Here is a 17,525-nt window from a genome sequence, read left to right on the forward strand (position 1 = left end):
ATCAACCCCTTATCAGGCCTAATCCTACCCCTTAGGCTTGATTAAGTTATACATCATTTTGATGTATAAAGGGATCCTGCTGTATAAGCTTATAATATACGATGGTCACACTAAACAACTGAAAATGTCATAACGTATAATATAAGCTTATACTATCAGGTCTTATATGTCACAACAAAGACCCAAATTAAGTCTACCAAAAAAAAAAACACAAACACTAATTTTCATTTCAAAATAGCAGCTTCATTCGGGATTAGTCCTAAACATGTATGGGGTTTTTATCCACTGGAATCACGGAGATACCACGAGAGCCTAGGAATATTTCATTCAAAGAGATAATTATGGTCATTAAATCTTGAAAAAAAGCCATCTTTATCTCAGAAAAAGAAAGGTGAATGTAAATTGACGTTCCTCTATAGTGATTTCATGGCGTGACTCCATAGAGAAAGAAGGGCGAGTGTAAATTATTATAAAATAATGTTCCTATCCTCATGATTTTATAGCTTGACTCCCTGCATTCAAAGTGAAGTTCAAAGTTGCAAGGATTGGGCCTGTGACTCTCTACTCCAGGCCCGCAACGAAGGAAGCTATAAGGAGAAAAAAAAATGTAATAACAATAGGAGAAGGATATTGTGACAACCAAGTTGTGTTACTACCAAGTGACTACCAATTAATCTCACCGTTAGATCAATTATGTTGATCCAACGATTATATTTATTTATATCTTTGTATGGTCATGATTTCTCAAATTTAATACTTTATATTTATTTCCACCTTTGTATGGTTATGATTTCTCATATTTAATGCTTTCAATTTAAATATGGGAAATCATAACCATGCAAAGATGGAAATAAATATAACTGTTGGATCAACATAATCGATCTAACGGTGAGATTAATTGGTAGTCACTTGGTAGGAACACAACTTGGTTGTCACTAGGGGTGAAACTGGACCGGGTCGGCCTACAGGGGCCTACGGCTTAGCCTGCATCAGGCTAGATCTAACCTAGTATATTTTGTATAATAGGCCGGGCTCGGACCTTAAAAAAGCCTGTTTAATAAAAAGGCCGTAGGCCCACTTTCAAAAGGTCGGGCCTATAAGCCTACAGGCCGGCCTATATTGTACTATTTATTTTAAATAAAATAAATAAAATAGAGTAAGTATGCCTTGAAGAAAAAAAAAGATATAAATTTAATCAATTGCAATTATTTATAACTTAATCATATTCGATTATATTTTAATAGAAATCTTACTTTATTTCTTATATAGGAGGAACCAACATCTCAACATGTTAGATTGTGTATATGAATATATTAAAAGATTTTTGTCAGAGGTTATACTTACTACAAGCATCATGATGTGTTTGTTGGATTCATGTTGTTATTTTAATTTACATAGTATGGATTTGTTTGTTGGATCTGATGAAATATATGTTATTTAATTTGAGCATTTTGCTTTTGAAAATGACTTAAATGCACATTGTATTAGTTTTGTTATGATTCATGATTCTGTTTGGACGTTGAAATTGATTTTTGGTGTAGCAACAGAATTTAAGTACTTTGTAAAGTTGATTCATGGTTCTGCTTGGAAGTTAAAAATTAACAGGCTAACGGGCCAAGCCAGACCATTTGTTTTTTTCATAAACGGGCCAAACCAGACTAACAGTTAGACTCATACTAGGCTTGGGCCGAGCCAAATTGAATTTTTTTGACGTAGGCTTGGGCTTTTCGGGGCAAAGCTCGGCCCAGCCCATCCCACTTTCACCACTAGTTGTCACAATATCCTTCCCCCTTTTTTATATGTCTATTTTGTTCTATATGTTTCTTGGGAAAGGATATTGTGACAACCAAGTTGTGTTACTATCAAGTGACTACCAATCAATCTTACCGTTAGATCGATTATATTGATCCACGGTTATATTTATTTCCATCTTTGTATGGTCATGATCTCCCAAATTTAATACTTTATATTTATTTTCACTTTTGTATGGTTATGATTTCCCATATTTAATACTTACACTTTAAATACGGGGAATCATGACCATACAAATATGGAAAATAAATATAATCGTTGGATCGACATAATCGATCTAACGGTGAGATTGATTGGTAGTCACTTGTGTTAGTATTTATGTGTCCTAGAGACAATCTTATGATTAAATAAGGACATAGATGTAGACCTTTTTAATATTGTCGCAAATAAATAAAAGCACTATTTATCTTGTTTCATAATTCTATCTCGATATTAATGTTAATATATTATGAATAACTTGATAAACCCCGTGGAATAAAATAGGTATCTCTTGAATATCTGTGATGAGATCACGATCATGAGGATTCAAGAATACCGAATGCTTATTTCTAATATTATGTTCCTAGTCTAGAGATACTGAGAATGGGGTCAGTAATCTCGGGTAAGACTAGCATGACTTATCTACTTGTATATGGATACAAGGTATAGACCTCGTGTGCTACAGATATGGAGATGTCTTAGCTAAAGTCGTGGGTGGACCTATAAGAGTATAGCTCGCACTGAACGGACCCACAAAGAGACTCTATGAAGAAATCTCACAGATAGTATCATTAGAGTAGTCTCTTTATATTTGGGTATGTCTTTCCTTAGACCAGAAGTTATCACTTAGACTGTGTTTTAGAAGTCATGCTTTGACTGTATACCTCGTCTTCCTGAAACATGAAGATTCATAGGTATGCTCTTAGGCTTGTCCTGATAGGGCACAAGGTTAGGGTGATAAGCTGAAGGAATTCGTCAAATCTCTGTGAGAGATTAGGTTATCCTTAAACCGGAGAAATCAGGATGACATTTACAGTGACTCAGGAATCTATGCATAGTAAAAGAGATCATAAGATGATCTGCCTTTAGAGTCAGTAAATTGAAGACTCCCTATTTCATAAAAAGCTAACCCTAAATCGCAAGGGATGATACGTTTCTTTACCCTAGGTTTTATGGGAAGGTAACCGAGACGAAGGGACAAACATACGGCAACCAAATATGTTTAATAGGATGATCAAATCATTAATCTAACTAGTTCTGGGGCAACAAAGCATTGCTAGTGCTCTGTGTTGTCATTAGATGGGTTGTGGGCCTATTGGGCCCAAGCCCATTTATGTCAGTGGCTATGTTAGACCTAATGGGTCACACACAAACACCTAATTGTCTAGATGCTCTAGCATTAAAAGTATTGGGTCTTATAATAGTTATTAGCTCAAGAAGTAGTTTGGAACTCCACCTAAAGGGGTGGAGGGCGCATGGTCAATGTAATGAGCTTGGATAGTCCAAGTCATTACTAATTAATTTAATTAGTTAAATTAATTAATTATGAAACATTGAAATTTTGAATTTTGGAATTTAAAATTTGAATTTTGAAATTTAAATTTTGAATTTGAATTTTGAAATTCGAATTTGAAATTTGAAATTTGAAATTTGAAATTTGAATTCGAAATTTTGAAATTTGAATTTTGAATTTGAATGTTTGAAAGTTTAAATTTGAATATTTGAATTTAATAATTAAATTAGAATTGGCTATGAAAATTGTTTCATTACGAAAAAGGATAAGATAAGATCTTGTTTGAAAAAGAGAGGATAAGATCTTGTTGGAACATAACAAGATTAGATCATGTTGGAACATATCAAGAGAAAATCTCTTGGACATAATCCAAGGAGATATGGGGCGCTAATATGGCTGATGATTAGTCATCAGTATCAGCTCCAGAAGATAGAATCTGTTGAGAGAATATTTGAGTGATTTGATTACTCAAATGTATCTGGTCATTATTTAGGCTATATGGGGCACACCATATAACTGATTATATGATGATTTATGATCAGATATTTGATTAGGTTTTGAACCTAATATATCATAAAGATATGATAGGATGTTGTTGGCAAGATTTGATGATATTTGATTTGCAACAAATCCTATTCTCTCTCTCTTTGATGGAGCGCCCTTTTGGAAGGGATTTTTATTGATTAAAAATCTGATTTGTTTTTAACAAATAGGCTCCTCTTGTGCGCCTCTTTATATATGTTCCTTCTAGGGTTTTTAGAAAACTAACCAAGCCATTCTCTCATAATTTCCTGCGCCACTTTGAAAACCTCACTCTTCCAAACACTTTTACATAGCCTCCTCTCATCACACATTGAGCGAATAGCAAGCCTATCTGTGGTGATCAATTGGCGGCTTTACTGGAAAGAGTTCCTGTATCTAGACGCAGGTGGTGTGGATCAACGTTAGAGGGTCTGAACCCTTCAGACCTACCTTTGATCGTCTTGAGTTTTTCACGAACAAGGTATGTCATACGTCTTAAAGTATGTATCATGATATGCATGTGTATTTCGCGTGCGGAAAAATTTTATTTTCCCCCTCTCACATGCTACGGCCTTCAAGGCCAATTCGAACTTTCAAATTGGTAGTAACACAACTTGATTGTCACAATATCCTTTCCCATGTTTCTTTAAGAAAAACTTTAAGAAATGGGGTGGCAGAGGAAAAAAAAGAAAGAATGAATAAAATCAAAATAAAATAAACCAAAAAGTGAAAAAATACTAATATAAAAAATATTAAACATATCTAAATAAATAAGAATAAAATAATTCAAGGAAAAAAAATAAAAAATAAAAATCAAATATATTGAAAACTCATAAATCATAATTATGATTTCTTTGTATTTCATTCCTTTTTTATCTTAAATTTTTTCTATTTTTTGTCTTTGGTATTTTTTTTCATTTGGACTATTTTTTTTTTAATTTTAGAATTTTCTGTCACTGATTTTTAACATATTTGACCTTATTTTTTCTATTTTTTCTATTTGAACACATTTGACTTTTTTTTTTCTATTTTTCTTTTAATCTTTTATTAAGTATTCTAAATTTTCATACACTTGATTTTGTTTAGACACAAATGTTTTTTTTTTTAACTTTTCCTTAAGAGGAAGGTTATACTTTTTTTTTTACAATCTCTTACAACCATATTTTAATACCATTGATTTCCGTCAATCAACGGATATCATTTATTGTGAATTAATAATTAATTGATGAGTTTAATTTACGAAAATCATAACCGTTGATTGACGAAAATCAACAGTATTAAGATATGGTTGTAAGATATTGTAAAAAATAATAATTGTAAGTATAACTTTCCTCTTTTTTAACAATAAAACTGCACAAAATACGTCAAATTAGGGTTTTGGCGTAAAAAACAAATCCATTTGCGCTCCGTTTGTGTGTTTCAAACTCAATAGAGGAGGACTTCGAGTAGTAGCAAGGGAAGCGCGAACGTGAACGTGTCCCTCCACCTTTCAGTTTTTGTGGGGTGTTCTGTGCTATTTATACATTACTCGCGGGTTTGAGCGTACAAATAGTTTCGTGCCACAATAGGGGTGTGTTTGGTATAAGAGAAATTTTTTTGTATTCGAGAATCATGATCACTGAGAATACTCTAGAAATTGAATTTACCTGGAATGTTACAAAAAAGTATTTGGTTTGCCAAAATATTACCGGAAATATTGAGTAAAGATTACTGATTTCATGTTTGGTTTAGAATGAAAAATGATTTGGAATATGAGATTATTTTACAAAAATAACTCCAGACTATTTTTACTTTTGTAATTGATAGATTGGGTCTAAGTTTTGATGTGTCTTGGGGTATTTTTGTTTCAAATTTTTTTTCTTTCTCTCAAATAATTATACAAATAGAAGGTTGATTCCCTCGTATACACTTTGGATCGAAATAGTTTTACCAATTCCTCCAAAAAGTAAATTGAATTTTTTGGAAACCTTGCTCGAATTGGATCCTTTTTCTTTCTCTATCAAAAATATACTTATGAAGTTGTTCTAATTTATTAATTTTAACTAACCTTAGATACTTGCCTCTTATAAATGAATCAATTCCTATTAGTCTCTACTTTATGAATCATTTTTTTCGCTATCTTCTAGTTACCATATTATTTTTGATAATCTGAATAGTATTTTTTTTTTAAATTAAATTACTGGTAATTAATGATATCCGGAAACTGAATTTTGTTTACTTCTATCAAACATGGCAATTTACATTTACAGAAAAAAGATTTATCAGTAATTTTTCAAATAATCTTGTACCAAACACACTCGTATATAATTTACGTGAAACCGACTTGGCCGGTGGCTCTCGTTTATGGCAGTGGGTTCCACGCACTAATACTTTTCATCTTTTTGTAAGTAGATATATTTGATTTTTTTTTTCTTTTGCGAATTAGTTTTAGGATGAAAAGGAAAAAAATGGAGGATTTTATTAATCCCTTCGTTTTCCTTATTTGTAAGTTTAAAAAAATGGGAAAAAGAAATTGAGGATTTTTTAAAATTTTCTAAAATTCTTCTCTCCTTTAAAAGCAAAGTTCCCTCAATTTGAAGGAAAAAATATTAAAAATTATTTATTTATCCTTAGTATTTTGAAATTTGAAAAGTGAATTATTTTTAGATGTGATACTATTAGAATAGTCTCAAATACCGAGAGAATTTATCAACGAAAAAAATTTCGTCAAAAATAATGATAATTTTTTTGACAAAAATCATATTACGTCAAAAATAGAGACAAAAATATTTATGTCAAAACCAGAGATAAAATTAGAGAAGTAACAAGATTTTGTCATAATGAGTACATAAATTTTTTAGGAAAAAAAATTCAGTAAAAATTCTCTCAATAAGTGTTTTAAGTTTTCACAAGTGGGACATGAATGAAAAAAAGCAATAAGGATTAAGTGATTCAAAAATGTTTTTTTAACTTTTCCCTAATAATAAAACTGCCCAAAACGCAACAAATTAGGGTTTTGGCGTGAAAATCAAATCCATTTGCGCTGTTTGTGTGTTTCAAATTCAGTAGAGGAGGGCTTCGAGTAGTAGCAGTAGCAGTAGCAGCTGAGTTGAGGAGGCGATGGAGAAGGAGAAGGAAAAGGAGAAGAAGGAGAAGGAATCGCCGACGACACTTGGAAAGCGAAGGGAACACGACGTCGTTACTGACATTTCGAAGCCAAAGAAGCCTCGCAGTTCGGAACGCACATGCGTTCATGAGGTAGCTGTTCCAAGCGGTTACCTCTCAAGCAAGGAGGAATCACTTCACGGCACACTCTCAAACCCTCTCTACAACGGTTTAATGGCAAAGTCCTATTCCTTCACCCTCGACCCTTTCCAACAAGTATCAATCGCTTGCCTTGAACGAAACGAGTCCGTTTTGGTCTCAGCCCACACGTCCGCCGGAAAAACCGCCGTCGCCGAGTACGCCATCGCAATGTCGTTCAGGGACAAGCAGAGAGTGATCTACACTTCCCCGCTCAAAGCACTGAGCAACCAGAAATACAGAGAGCTCAGCCAGGAGTTTCAAGACGTTGGTTTAATGACCGGTGATGTAACACTTTCCCCTAACGCAACTTGCCTTGTCATGACAACAGAAATTCTCAGGGGAATGCTTTATAGGGGTTCTGAGGTTTTGAAAGAAGTTGCTTGGGTTATATTTGATGAGATTCATTACATGAAGGATCGCGAGAGGGGTGTTGTTTGGGAAGAGAGTATTATCTTCTTGCCACCTGCTATTAAGATGGTTTTCCTTTCGGCCACCATGTCCAATGCCACCGAGTTTGCTGAGTGGATTTGTAATATTCACAAACAGCCTTGTCATGTGGTGTACACTGATTTCCGCCCAACTCCTTTGCAGCACTACGTTTTCCCCATTGGTGGCAGTGGCTTGTATTTGGTTGTTGATGAGAATGAGCAGTTCAGAGAAGATAATTTTCTGAAGCTGCAAGATACTTTCGTGAAGCAGAAACTGGGTGATGGGAACAGGAGTGCTAAAGGCAATGGAAAAATTGGGAAAGGAGGCTCTGCTTCTGGTGGTTCTGACATATATAAGATTGTTAAGGTCAGCTCCACTCAGCTCAGCCTTACCATTTGTTGTTTGTTAGGTTTCTTCTTGATGTAGTCATGACTTCATTTAGTTTAGTGTTCATAAGAGAATTTTTCTTTAATGTTGCAGAACATGTCAATCTTACGGCTATAAATGGTTATATGTCAAATCTGGAAAGTCCTCTATTATGTAGTGCTTACCCTTTATTTGAGTTAGAATATTTCTTGATTTTCAGATGATCATGGAACGGAAATTCCAACCCGTTATCATCTTTAGCTTCAGTAGAAGAGAGTGTGAACAGCATGCAATGTCTATGTCCAAGCTTGATTTCAATAACCAAGAGGAAAAGGATACAGTGGAACAGGTTTTTCGTAATGCTGTGCTCTGTTTGAATGAAGAAGACAGGAGCTTACCTGCTATTGAGCTGATGTTGCCACTTCTTCAGCGAGGGATTGCTGTCCATCATTCTGGCCTTCTTCCTGTTATCAAAGAATTGGTTGAGCTTCTTTTCCAGGAAGGTCTTGTAAAGGCCCTCTTTGCTACTGAGACTGTAAGATTTTGTCCAGCTTCTGATTTCATGCTTTGTTTATTCTTTTCTGTTACTTCTGGAATGAGTCTGAGTTGCAATTTTCTACAGTTTGCAATGGGTTTGAATATGCCAGCAAAAACTGTTGTGTTCACTGCCGTTAAGAAGTGGGATGGTGATAGTCACCGTTATATTGGATCTGGTGAATATATACAGGTGAATGATGATTTATTTTTGCATGATGGTGGTCGATGACTTATTCATTCTATTAAGGTATTACCATGCTCACTTTACTATTAATGATTTGCTACCTTTAGATGAGTGGAAGGGCAGGCCGTCGTGGCAAAGATGAGCGTGGAATTTGTATCATAATGATTGATGAGCAGGTCAGTGTACTGCTAGTCAATTTTGTTTTCTGTTACATGAATTTGTGAACTTTCTGTCTAATTAAATTCTGCAATGGGATCTCTATCTTTTCATTGACCTTGTGAGTCCTTCATTCTTAATTTAGTGTTAGTGGGATCTTTTGATGCCCAAATTTGTTAATAATTACATTGCATAATTTATGCTCTTGATGTCCTTATTTTCTTTTTGCTCCTAATTTTATAAAAAAGAGAAAATGACAAAACACACCAAAACGACGTAGTTTTATTAAAAATGACATAACTTTGTGTCATTTAAAATGACAAACACTTTTCCCTAATATATATATATATTAATTTTGTTTCATTGGGGTGGAACATGGTACTCTTTAGTTGTGATATATGTTACAATTCTTTCAAGATCTATGGTATACCCTATGAACATGGAAGTTTCTGGGCTGGTTAGTAACATTATATAATTTTTTGTTTTTCTTCTGTTTTCCCTTCATTTATTTAACAGAATCTATAAATTAGGCTTTCAAAAGCACTTTTTTTTTATAATATATTGTTTATGTTTGTGTATGTCTGTGTGTCTGTATGAAAACTCTTGTTTATATAAATCTTGTTGGTTTTGTTGGTACCTCCTTATATGGTAGGGTTGTAGGACTAAGGTTAATGCTCTATATTATGTTCAAATTCTGTTCATAATCTATGTAACAAAGTATCTTGTTTGATTTTAGAAAGGATTAAAACTAATTGGTTTTCCATTAATCAACTCAATACTTATGTGTGTGCAGATGGAAATGAATAACCTTAAGGATATGGTTTTGGGTAAACCTGCTCCTTTAGTTAGTACATTCAGGCTTAGCTACTACTCAATTTTAAATTTGATGAGCCGTGCAGAAGGCCAGTTCACTGCTGAACACGTAATAAGAAATTCATTTCATCAATTTCAATATGAAAAGGTTTCTACTGAACCATTTCTTTCAAAATCTTATTAGCATTTGTTACACTATGATCTATAACTCATGGACCTCTTACTCTTGTTAAGGCCTTACCTGATATGGGGAAAAAGGTGTCAAAACTGGAACAGGAAGTAACCTTGCTTGATGCTTCAGGGGAGGTAATCTTTGTTCCTGGCCCCTGTTTAGTTTTCTTAATTACACATTCTACTTTGTATTAATACATTGATATTTGATTCATTATTTATGTAGGCTGAAGTATCTGAATATCATAAGCTAAAACTGGAAATAGCACAGCTTGAGAAGAAGATGATGTCACAAATAATAAGGCCTGAAATGATTCTTTATTTTCTTGTTCCTGGTCGATTGGTAAGTGATAGTTAGCCTGAGCATGGAAATGAGTTTGGATTATTTTTGCTTCTCTCATTTATCTTGAGATTCAGCATGTAAATGAGTTTATGACATCATTGACATGTTGATATAGTATTAAACATCAGGTATTTGATAGTTTTTTTTCCCCCCCTTTAATGTCTTTTTCTACAATTATTCATTTTACATATTTTTGGTTTTTCTATTATTTACTTTGTTTTCTGCTGCTTCTCCTCTGATCATACTTTACTGAGATAGATGGACTTTTTAACCTTGCAGATCAAAATAAGAGAAGGCGGAACTGATTGGGGCTGGGGTGTTGTTGTCAATGTCGTTAAGAAACCTTCCGGTGGTGGTTATATAGTTGATACTTTACTTCATTGTTCACCAGGTTCAAGTGAAAATAGTTCACGGCCAAAACCATGTCCACCCCGCCCTGGAGAGAAAGGTGAAATGCATGTGGTAGGTTGACATTTCAAACAGTTGCGCTACTTTTTCTTGGCTCTCTGTTGTAATTCACTTTATGTATCTGAAAAACTTGTTACTTTCTCTTGACTGCTTCCTTTTGCATTAGGTCCCTGTTCAATTACCTTTAATCTCTGCCCTTTGTAAACTGAGGATATCTGTACCTCCTGATCTTCGGCCCTTGGAAGCAAGGCAAAGTATACTGCTTGCTGTACAGGAGCTGGGCAATCGTTTTCCTCAAGGTCTTCCAAAACTTAACCCTGTAAAGGTAATTATCTTCCATACTCAGCTATAATAAGTTGCTGGTATGTTCCCTATCTCTAAGAAAGAGTTATATAAATAAAACTCTTAAACATTTCACATCAGGGTTATGGGTTGATTGCCCTAGATTATTTATGTTTAACCTGCTAATTGGCACATGCTTTTTATGTTAACTATGACTGAAGCTTGATCAAATTTATTGATCTCCGACATTTGACCTTCTCATTATTGGGTGTGTTCCAATATTTGCATTGCATAGCCAAAACCTTAGATGACCTTTCTGTATTTTATTTTCTTCTAATCATTGTTGTTTATCTTGTAACTTCTCTATCTCATTCTCCTGATTTTAAATGAGGAAGATTCTTGTAACTTCTCTATCTCATACATAATCACGACATTGTTTTTGTATTAAATTCTCTAAAATAATATTTTCAGGACATGGATATACGAGATTCAGAGATAGTTGAACTTGTTAATCAAATAGAGGAACTTGAGAAAAAGTTGTTTGCTCATCCTATGCACAAGGTTTGTTAAGATGAATTCTATGATCCCGATTCTGTATGTTATAAATGCAATGTTGCTTGCTCTTTGGTTGGGTGTTTCCTTAACATTTTGCTGTAAGTTAGCATCAAGACGTGGATCAAATTAAATGCTTTGAGAGGAAAGCAGAAGTGAATCATGAAATTCAGCAACTGAAGACGAAAATGCGGGATTCCCAGGTATTGGCTTGGCTGAGGCTTCTTTCTTTGCTATATTTAATTATTAAGCTGGATCACATGTTTGATGTTTGGTACTGAATGGGAGTCAAGGCTGTACATGTATATTTGTTCCCATGACCCATTGTAAATTACAATTTAACAGTTGATGGGATGCTAATACGACAATTTTATTCATGCAAATTTTTGATTGCACTAGTGGACGTTGGATCACTGTACTCCTGTATTTAATATCTTGAACTTTGTTGTATGATCTTAGTTGTCTTGATGGATTGACAAGTCACCGAATGACAATTTTTTTAAATTTTTCAGCTACAAAAATTTCGCGAAGAACTGAAGAATCGCTCACGAGTCTTAAAGAAGCTGGGGCATATTGATGCTGATGGTGTAGTTCAGTTGAAGGGACGGGCAGCCTGCTTGATTGACACAGGCGATGAGCTCCTTGTCACTGAATTAATGTTTAATGGTGAATAAATATGCATTTCTTCCTAATGCTTTCTATATAGTCTGTAGTTTATTATGTTACATAATCTGATTTTTTTCTGTTCTTGATTTCCCCTTCCCCATTAGGTACTTTTAATGATCTTGACCATCATCAAGTTGCTGCCCTTGCAAGTTGTTTTATACCAGGAGATAAATCAAGTGAGCAGCAGATACAACTGAGAACAGAGCTTGCAAGACCTCTACAACAGCTTCAAGACAGTGCAAGAAGAATAGCAGAGGTGCTTTACATTTTAACTTGATTTTTCTTGGGAATTTGTGAATTAAATTATAAGTGGGGCCTCTCTTTGGTCACAGATACAACATGAATGCAAATTGGATATAAATGTGGATGAGTATGTGGAATCAACAGTAAGGCCGTACTTGATGGATGTTATATACTCTTGGTCAAAGGTTAGTTATATCATATTTTTTGCTTGAATGCCTTGTCCACTTTTTAAGCCATTTGCTTGATTTCTACTATAAAATTTGAATTGCTGGACAAATTGTTGTTATTATATTATTATTTCTCCACTTTCATGTGGGTTAACTAGTTCATAACTTGAAATTGTATAGATTGTTATAGGAACTGGACCAGAAAATAGTAGATTGATCCCCAGGAAATTTAAGAGTTTGGGCTCTCCTTGCTAGACTATATTTTTCCCTAAACCAAACTGATCTCTATAAATACCTTTGTTGCTCCCAAGTATTTTGTACAAGTCAAAGAAAGCTTTGCCTCTAGCCTGTCACATTGCTTTCTTAATATTTTTTCTAACCAGTCTAAACTTTTTGCAAGTTCTCCTCGCTAATACATTTATGCAAACGACTAAAGCAGTCATTCTTCTATTTAGTTTCTTCTTGCATTCTTCATTCCATCACCAAGTTTACTTTGTTTGAAATCCATTCCCTTTACTTTCCCACTTTCCCCTAAGACACCCCTTCCCACTATATGGATACAAATAGTCATCTCGTTCTACATTTCATTTGTTTTTCCATCTAACTGCTATGGTCCTTCTTGAAGTATTCTTTCCTTGAACTCTGTCTATTTTTCCTCCTTTAGCTTCCACCATCTTATTATTGGGTTTTAGGCACTCTTTCGCATTTTTGTACTTTGTTAAGCAAACCTCTAAAACAACCAAATTATGTTGCGTAACTACCCATTCTCTAGGGTAGACTTTACAGTCTACACATGGGGTTCTATCTTATCTTCTAGAAAGAAATCAATCAATTTGGCTATAATTTTGACTGCTGCGATAAGTGATCGAGTGTGACTTTTGAAAAAAGTTGTTCTTTAGCATTAAATCATAAGCTAGTGAATGTTCAGGATATCTTCTCCAACCTCATTTCTAGTCCCACAGCCAAAACCTCCGTTACGTTGTCCAACATGTCTGTTTAGATCTCCTCCTTATAAAAATCTTCTTCTCACCGTGGTATCCCCCAGTAAAGCCTCCTCCAAATCTTCCGAAATTGGTTTTTTCGAATACGTGTAGTCCAACTTGGGGGATACACACACAATATTGAAAATTAAATCACCCGGCTCAAGTTTAACCAAAATAATCTTGCCATCTTTTCTTTTGAATTCAACAAGCCTGTCTCTTAAACTTTTATTGATCATAATCCCCACACCATTTTTACTCTTAGTTTATACCTGTGTACCACATCTTGAGTCTGATGTTGTCCACTTCCTTAGCCTTTTCTCTGACCCATTTAGTCTCTTGCAAGAATACAGTATTCACTCTCTCTCTAGCAAAAATATCCGCTAAGTACTTGTTAAGACTCGTATGTTTTAGCTTCCGATCACTTCCTTATCCTTTGGGCATTTCTTGCTTGCCACCAAATATGGGTGAATAGGTGGCGCTTTGCCTTAGGGTAAGGACTCTAGCCTATTTTTTGCTACACCCAGGGTCCGATGCAACGTGTCGCTAAGAAGGGTACACTTCAACATAAGGATTCATCTTACACATATAAATGTTTCCTATTACAGCCGGTTCTCTGCGTTTGATGCTAATTCTCCTCCTTTACCCTAGATTGGGACAAGCCATGCATGCATACATAGGCAAACTGAATCATTTGTAAAGACTGTGGTACTAAAACTCATTTTAAATTGAAACCCAAGACATATATATTATATAGACATCTTAGCCGCAGCAAGACTTTCGGTGGATATGCATTCTCCTATGAGTGGGAGAAAAGAAAAAGAACGATTTATTTACTTGTTCGTAAGTTTATATTAATCCCTATTGTCTTTCCTTTCAATTTTTTTCTCCCAGGGAGCAAATTTTGGTGATGTTATACAAATGACAGACATCTTTGAGGGGAGTATCATTAGGAGTGCAAGAAGGCTTGACGAGTTTTTGAATCAGGTATAAAGTTGTGCACACTGTAGCAAATAGCGACTTGGTTTCATTTTTTATGATTAACTTGCTTAAAACTTGCATTTGACAATTAGGCCTTCTGTTAGAGATATATAAAACTATTAGTGTAATTTCACCCACAAGCTTAAGCTTTTAGATTGAATTGGTTCTTTACATGGTATCAGAGCCTCGGTGTCACGAGTTTGATCCTCACCGCCCCCCATTTAATTAATAATTAATTAAGTCTTGTGAAGTTTCTCAGCACTGGTAGGTGGGGGCCTGTGCATTGTTCACCCTTCAAATCCAATGGGCTTTCGTGTGAGGGGGCGTGTTAGAGATATATAAAACCATTAATGTAACTTCACTCACAAGCTTAAACTTTTGGATTGAATTGGTTCTTTACACCTTCTATTCACTAAGAAGTGGAAAAGAGCAAGTTAATCCAGTTAAGTTGGGGGTTTGGCGGAACTTGAATCAATAAGTGTGCTATTCTGTTCAGTTACATTTTCTGTTAGATTTTATAACTTTGTTACGGATGGAATATTTGATATATGTTTGAAGTTTGAGTTGTTTCATTGCCAAAATTGGAAACTCAAGATTTTTTTCCACGGTCAAAGTAGAAGTGGTCTACTTGTATTTTAGGAATCAATTTATTATTGGAAAGTTCTTCCGTTGTTCATGCAAGTTAAATATTAGAAGTTTTGTTAGTCATTTACTATAGATGACCCATGTTGATAAAACATAATTCTTTGGGACAAATGAAAGTCATAGTGCCCCAGCTCAGTTCTTTAAATATTGCAAATATTTGGATTTAACCTTTAGAGGCTTATACACTAAAAAGTTAGTATGCTCGATCATTTTCCAAGTTATTTTAAAACACTTTCTTGGTTTAATTCAAGTTTGGAAACCAAAGATAAATAATACATTGACGTGATGGATTTTATAGAGTTCTGAATGTCTTGCCTCTTTCCAGTTGCGTGCTGCTGCTAATGCAGTTGGAGAGCTTGACTTGGATAAGAAATTTGCAGCAGCTAGCGAAAGCCTTCGTCGAGGTATTATGTTTGCGAATTCTCTGTATCTGTGATTTGTTTCCCTGCAGGCCATTCGCTATATTCCTGGTTATTCTGGCTGGCATAAAGTTCTGACTGTCACATCCCACCTTTCTGGGTGCGCTCAATTCCTTCTCTTAAGTTTTCTCTTGTAAATATTTTAATTTTAATTTTAATTTTAAATGCACTTTGTATACAGTCCCTAATAGTAAAGGGATTGGTTGTAGAGTCATAGAAAACGAAGGCCTAGTGTGGTATGATTAGGACATTTTGGATCCTTCTAGTTCAGAGTGGTAGCATATTCCTCCTGTAGGTCTTCCTTCAAAACCCCTTGTCTGCCTTGGTGCTTGGGGAGTGAGGTGGCGAAGAAATTACAGTAATCGAAGTCATTAATGTGCAAATGAGTCGTTTTGGCCTGTAATTGCTAAAAAAATTTCTAAACAAATTTTGGTCGATAGTTCATTAATTTGGGATCATTTAAATAATTTGATTGGTTGAACTGAGAAGTCATTCCTTATTCTATATATTCTTTGCATTTGAATGTGCATGGTCATCCATTGAATTCGAGGTGACTGACGTGTATCTGTTTAGAAAATCATGAGTAAAAGTAAAACCAAATAAAATTTTTCTTGGCAAATATACATTGTTGCTTCTGTGTTCTGTACAATTATAACTAGCATGCTTTCGTCTGTGTTCAGTTCAAGCTGGCATGAAAATTTTCATGTAGAGCATTGCTATCTTCTCTGGTGAATTCAGCCACTAAACTTGCAAAAATCTACAACCCTAAAGTCAGTCCACATTCCAATCACTGGGCTTACTGAATTAAAGCCTTATCATAGTAAATAAATTCTGACTTAGGAATCCTTTCATATCTAGCCGTTCGATTTAGCAAAAAGTGAGTGTTGGAGAACGCGACTGAGATCTTGGATGTCCTTGTGTTTTAAGAGAATCAAAGGCATTATGTTGATCATCCAGAGATAGGGTCAGTTGAGTCAATATCAAGGGAAATGTACTTCTTATAACTATGTATTCTCAAGATTACATAATTATAATTGGAAAATTGTTTTTTTTTTCTATTTCTTTTTCTTTTTCTTTTTCTTTTTACGTCAGCAGATAATTTCTGAAGAGAGGAATTTTTTTTAAGATTATAATTATGTATTCTTGGAATTACGTAGTTAAAATCGGTTTTTTTTTTTGCAACAACATAGAAGGGACCCTAATATCAACTTTCTAGTATATATTCTCATGCTGTACTACTAACCCTATTTCTAGGACACTAAAATAAGACTTGTATCTCCTATATGAGTCATTGATAAAAATAAGAAACTAAAAAAACCATTGTTATTTAAGATTAATATGATTGTAATAACAAATAAACCATTTTATCCTGGTGAATAATATTTACCGTGTAAAGGGTTATTTTGCAATGCTTTGTGGTATATTTTTTCCGTAGGATCTTTATTCCTTACGGTGGAGAGGGACTGATCAATGACTATATATATTTATTTATTATTTATTAGAAATCGATCAAATTTTGAAATCCTTTTCCAAATTATAATTTTATACAAGTAGCTTTGGAAACCTGCTTGTTTTTACAGTTTTTGGTGTATTGCCACGTCAATTTTTTTTTTATTTCATTCGAAAATTCTTACGAAGGATCAAGAGATAAAATATAATAATGCTAGTTTTCGTCTAAGATAAAAATAATACTGATTATGCTATTGTATTGCAATCACAAGAATTGAAAGTAAAGAGGTGAGCAAATGCATCTATGTAACTTGAAAAAGTGATTTACAGAAAGTAGCTACAAAGCTTATAAAGTGATAAAAGGAAAGAGAAAGGAAGATTGCTTACGTGGAATCAGCTGACAAACTTTAAAACTAATCTAACCAACCAGAGAAACTGATTAACTAAAAACGGTTGATCTTGTTATGTACACGTGGCCATAATAAGGGTTTTCTTTAACTTCAGTTGAGTGTGGAGCTAAGTTTTCTGAAATGGATGGTAACACTGTCCACTGGCAGTCTCACGAGGGTTGGATGGTTGACCAACACTGCAATTATAGCTAGCATTCTCTTGGCAAGGGCATT

The 17,525-nt window shown here is 34.4% G+C and overlaps 1 protein-coding gene across 2 annotated transcripts; it reads left to right on the top strand.

The window, feature by feature from the left end:
• Positions 1 to 6,831: 6,831 nt before the first annotated feature.
• LOC133293095 (DExH-box ATP-dependent RNA helicase DExH10) lies at positions 6,832 to 16,433 on the top strand. 2 transcript variants are annotated; one of them, XR_009749009.1, is made up of 17 exons: positions 6,832 to 7,906; positions 8,127 to 8,441; positions 8,529 to 8,633; positions 8,735 to 8,803; positions 9,577 to 9,744; positions 9,831 to 9,902; positions 9,994 to 10,110; positions 10,390 to 10,572; positions 10,685 to 10,843; positions 11,272 to 11,361; positions 11,463 to 11,555; positions 11,865 to 12,018; positions 12,123 to 12,274; positions 12,351 to 12,446; positions 14,303 to 14,395; positions 15,360 to 15,553; positions 16,134 to 16,433. XR_009749009.1 is itself a non-coding variant. In XM_061491626.1 (16 exons), exons 1-16 carry the CDS (start codon positions 6,926 to 6,928, stop codon positions 15,468 to 15,470), a joined length of 2,958 nt encoding a protein of 985 aa, XP_061347610.1. In that variant the 5' UTR covers positions 6,832 to 6,925; the 3' UTR covers positions 15,471 to 16,038. The 2 variants fall into 2 exon arrangements, 1 of the variants encoding a protein (XP_061347610.1); XM_061491626.1 differs by lacking the exon at positions 16,134 to 16,433 and having other exon boundaries at positions 15,360 to 16,038.
• Positions 16,434 to 17,525: the final 1,092 nt, after the last annotated feature.

Source organism: Gastrolobium bilobum, unplaced genomic scaffold (assembly GCF_033153095.1).
Source record: "Gastrolobium bilobum isolate Gb01-03AN ecotype WA unplaced genomic scaffold, APGP_CSIRO_Gbil_v1 utg16185, whole genome shotgun sequence".
NCBI classification, from domain to species: domain Eukaryota; kingdom Viridiplantae; phylum Streptophyta; class Magnoliopsida; order Fabales; family Fabaceae; genus Gastrolobium; species Gastrolobium bilobum.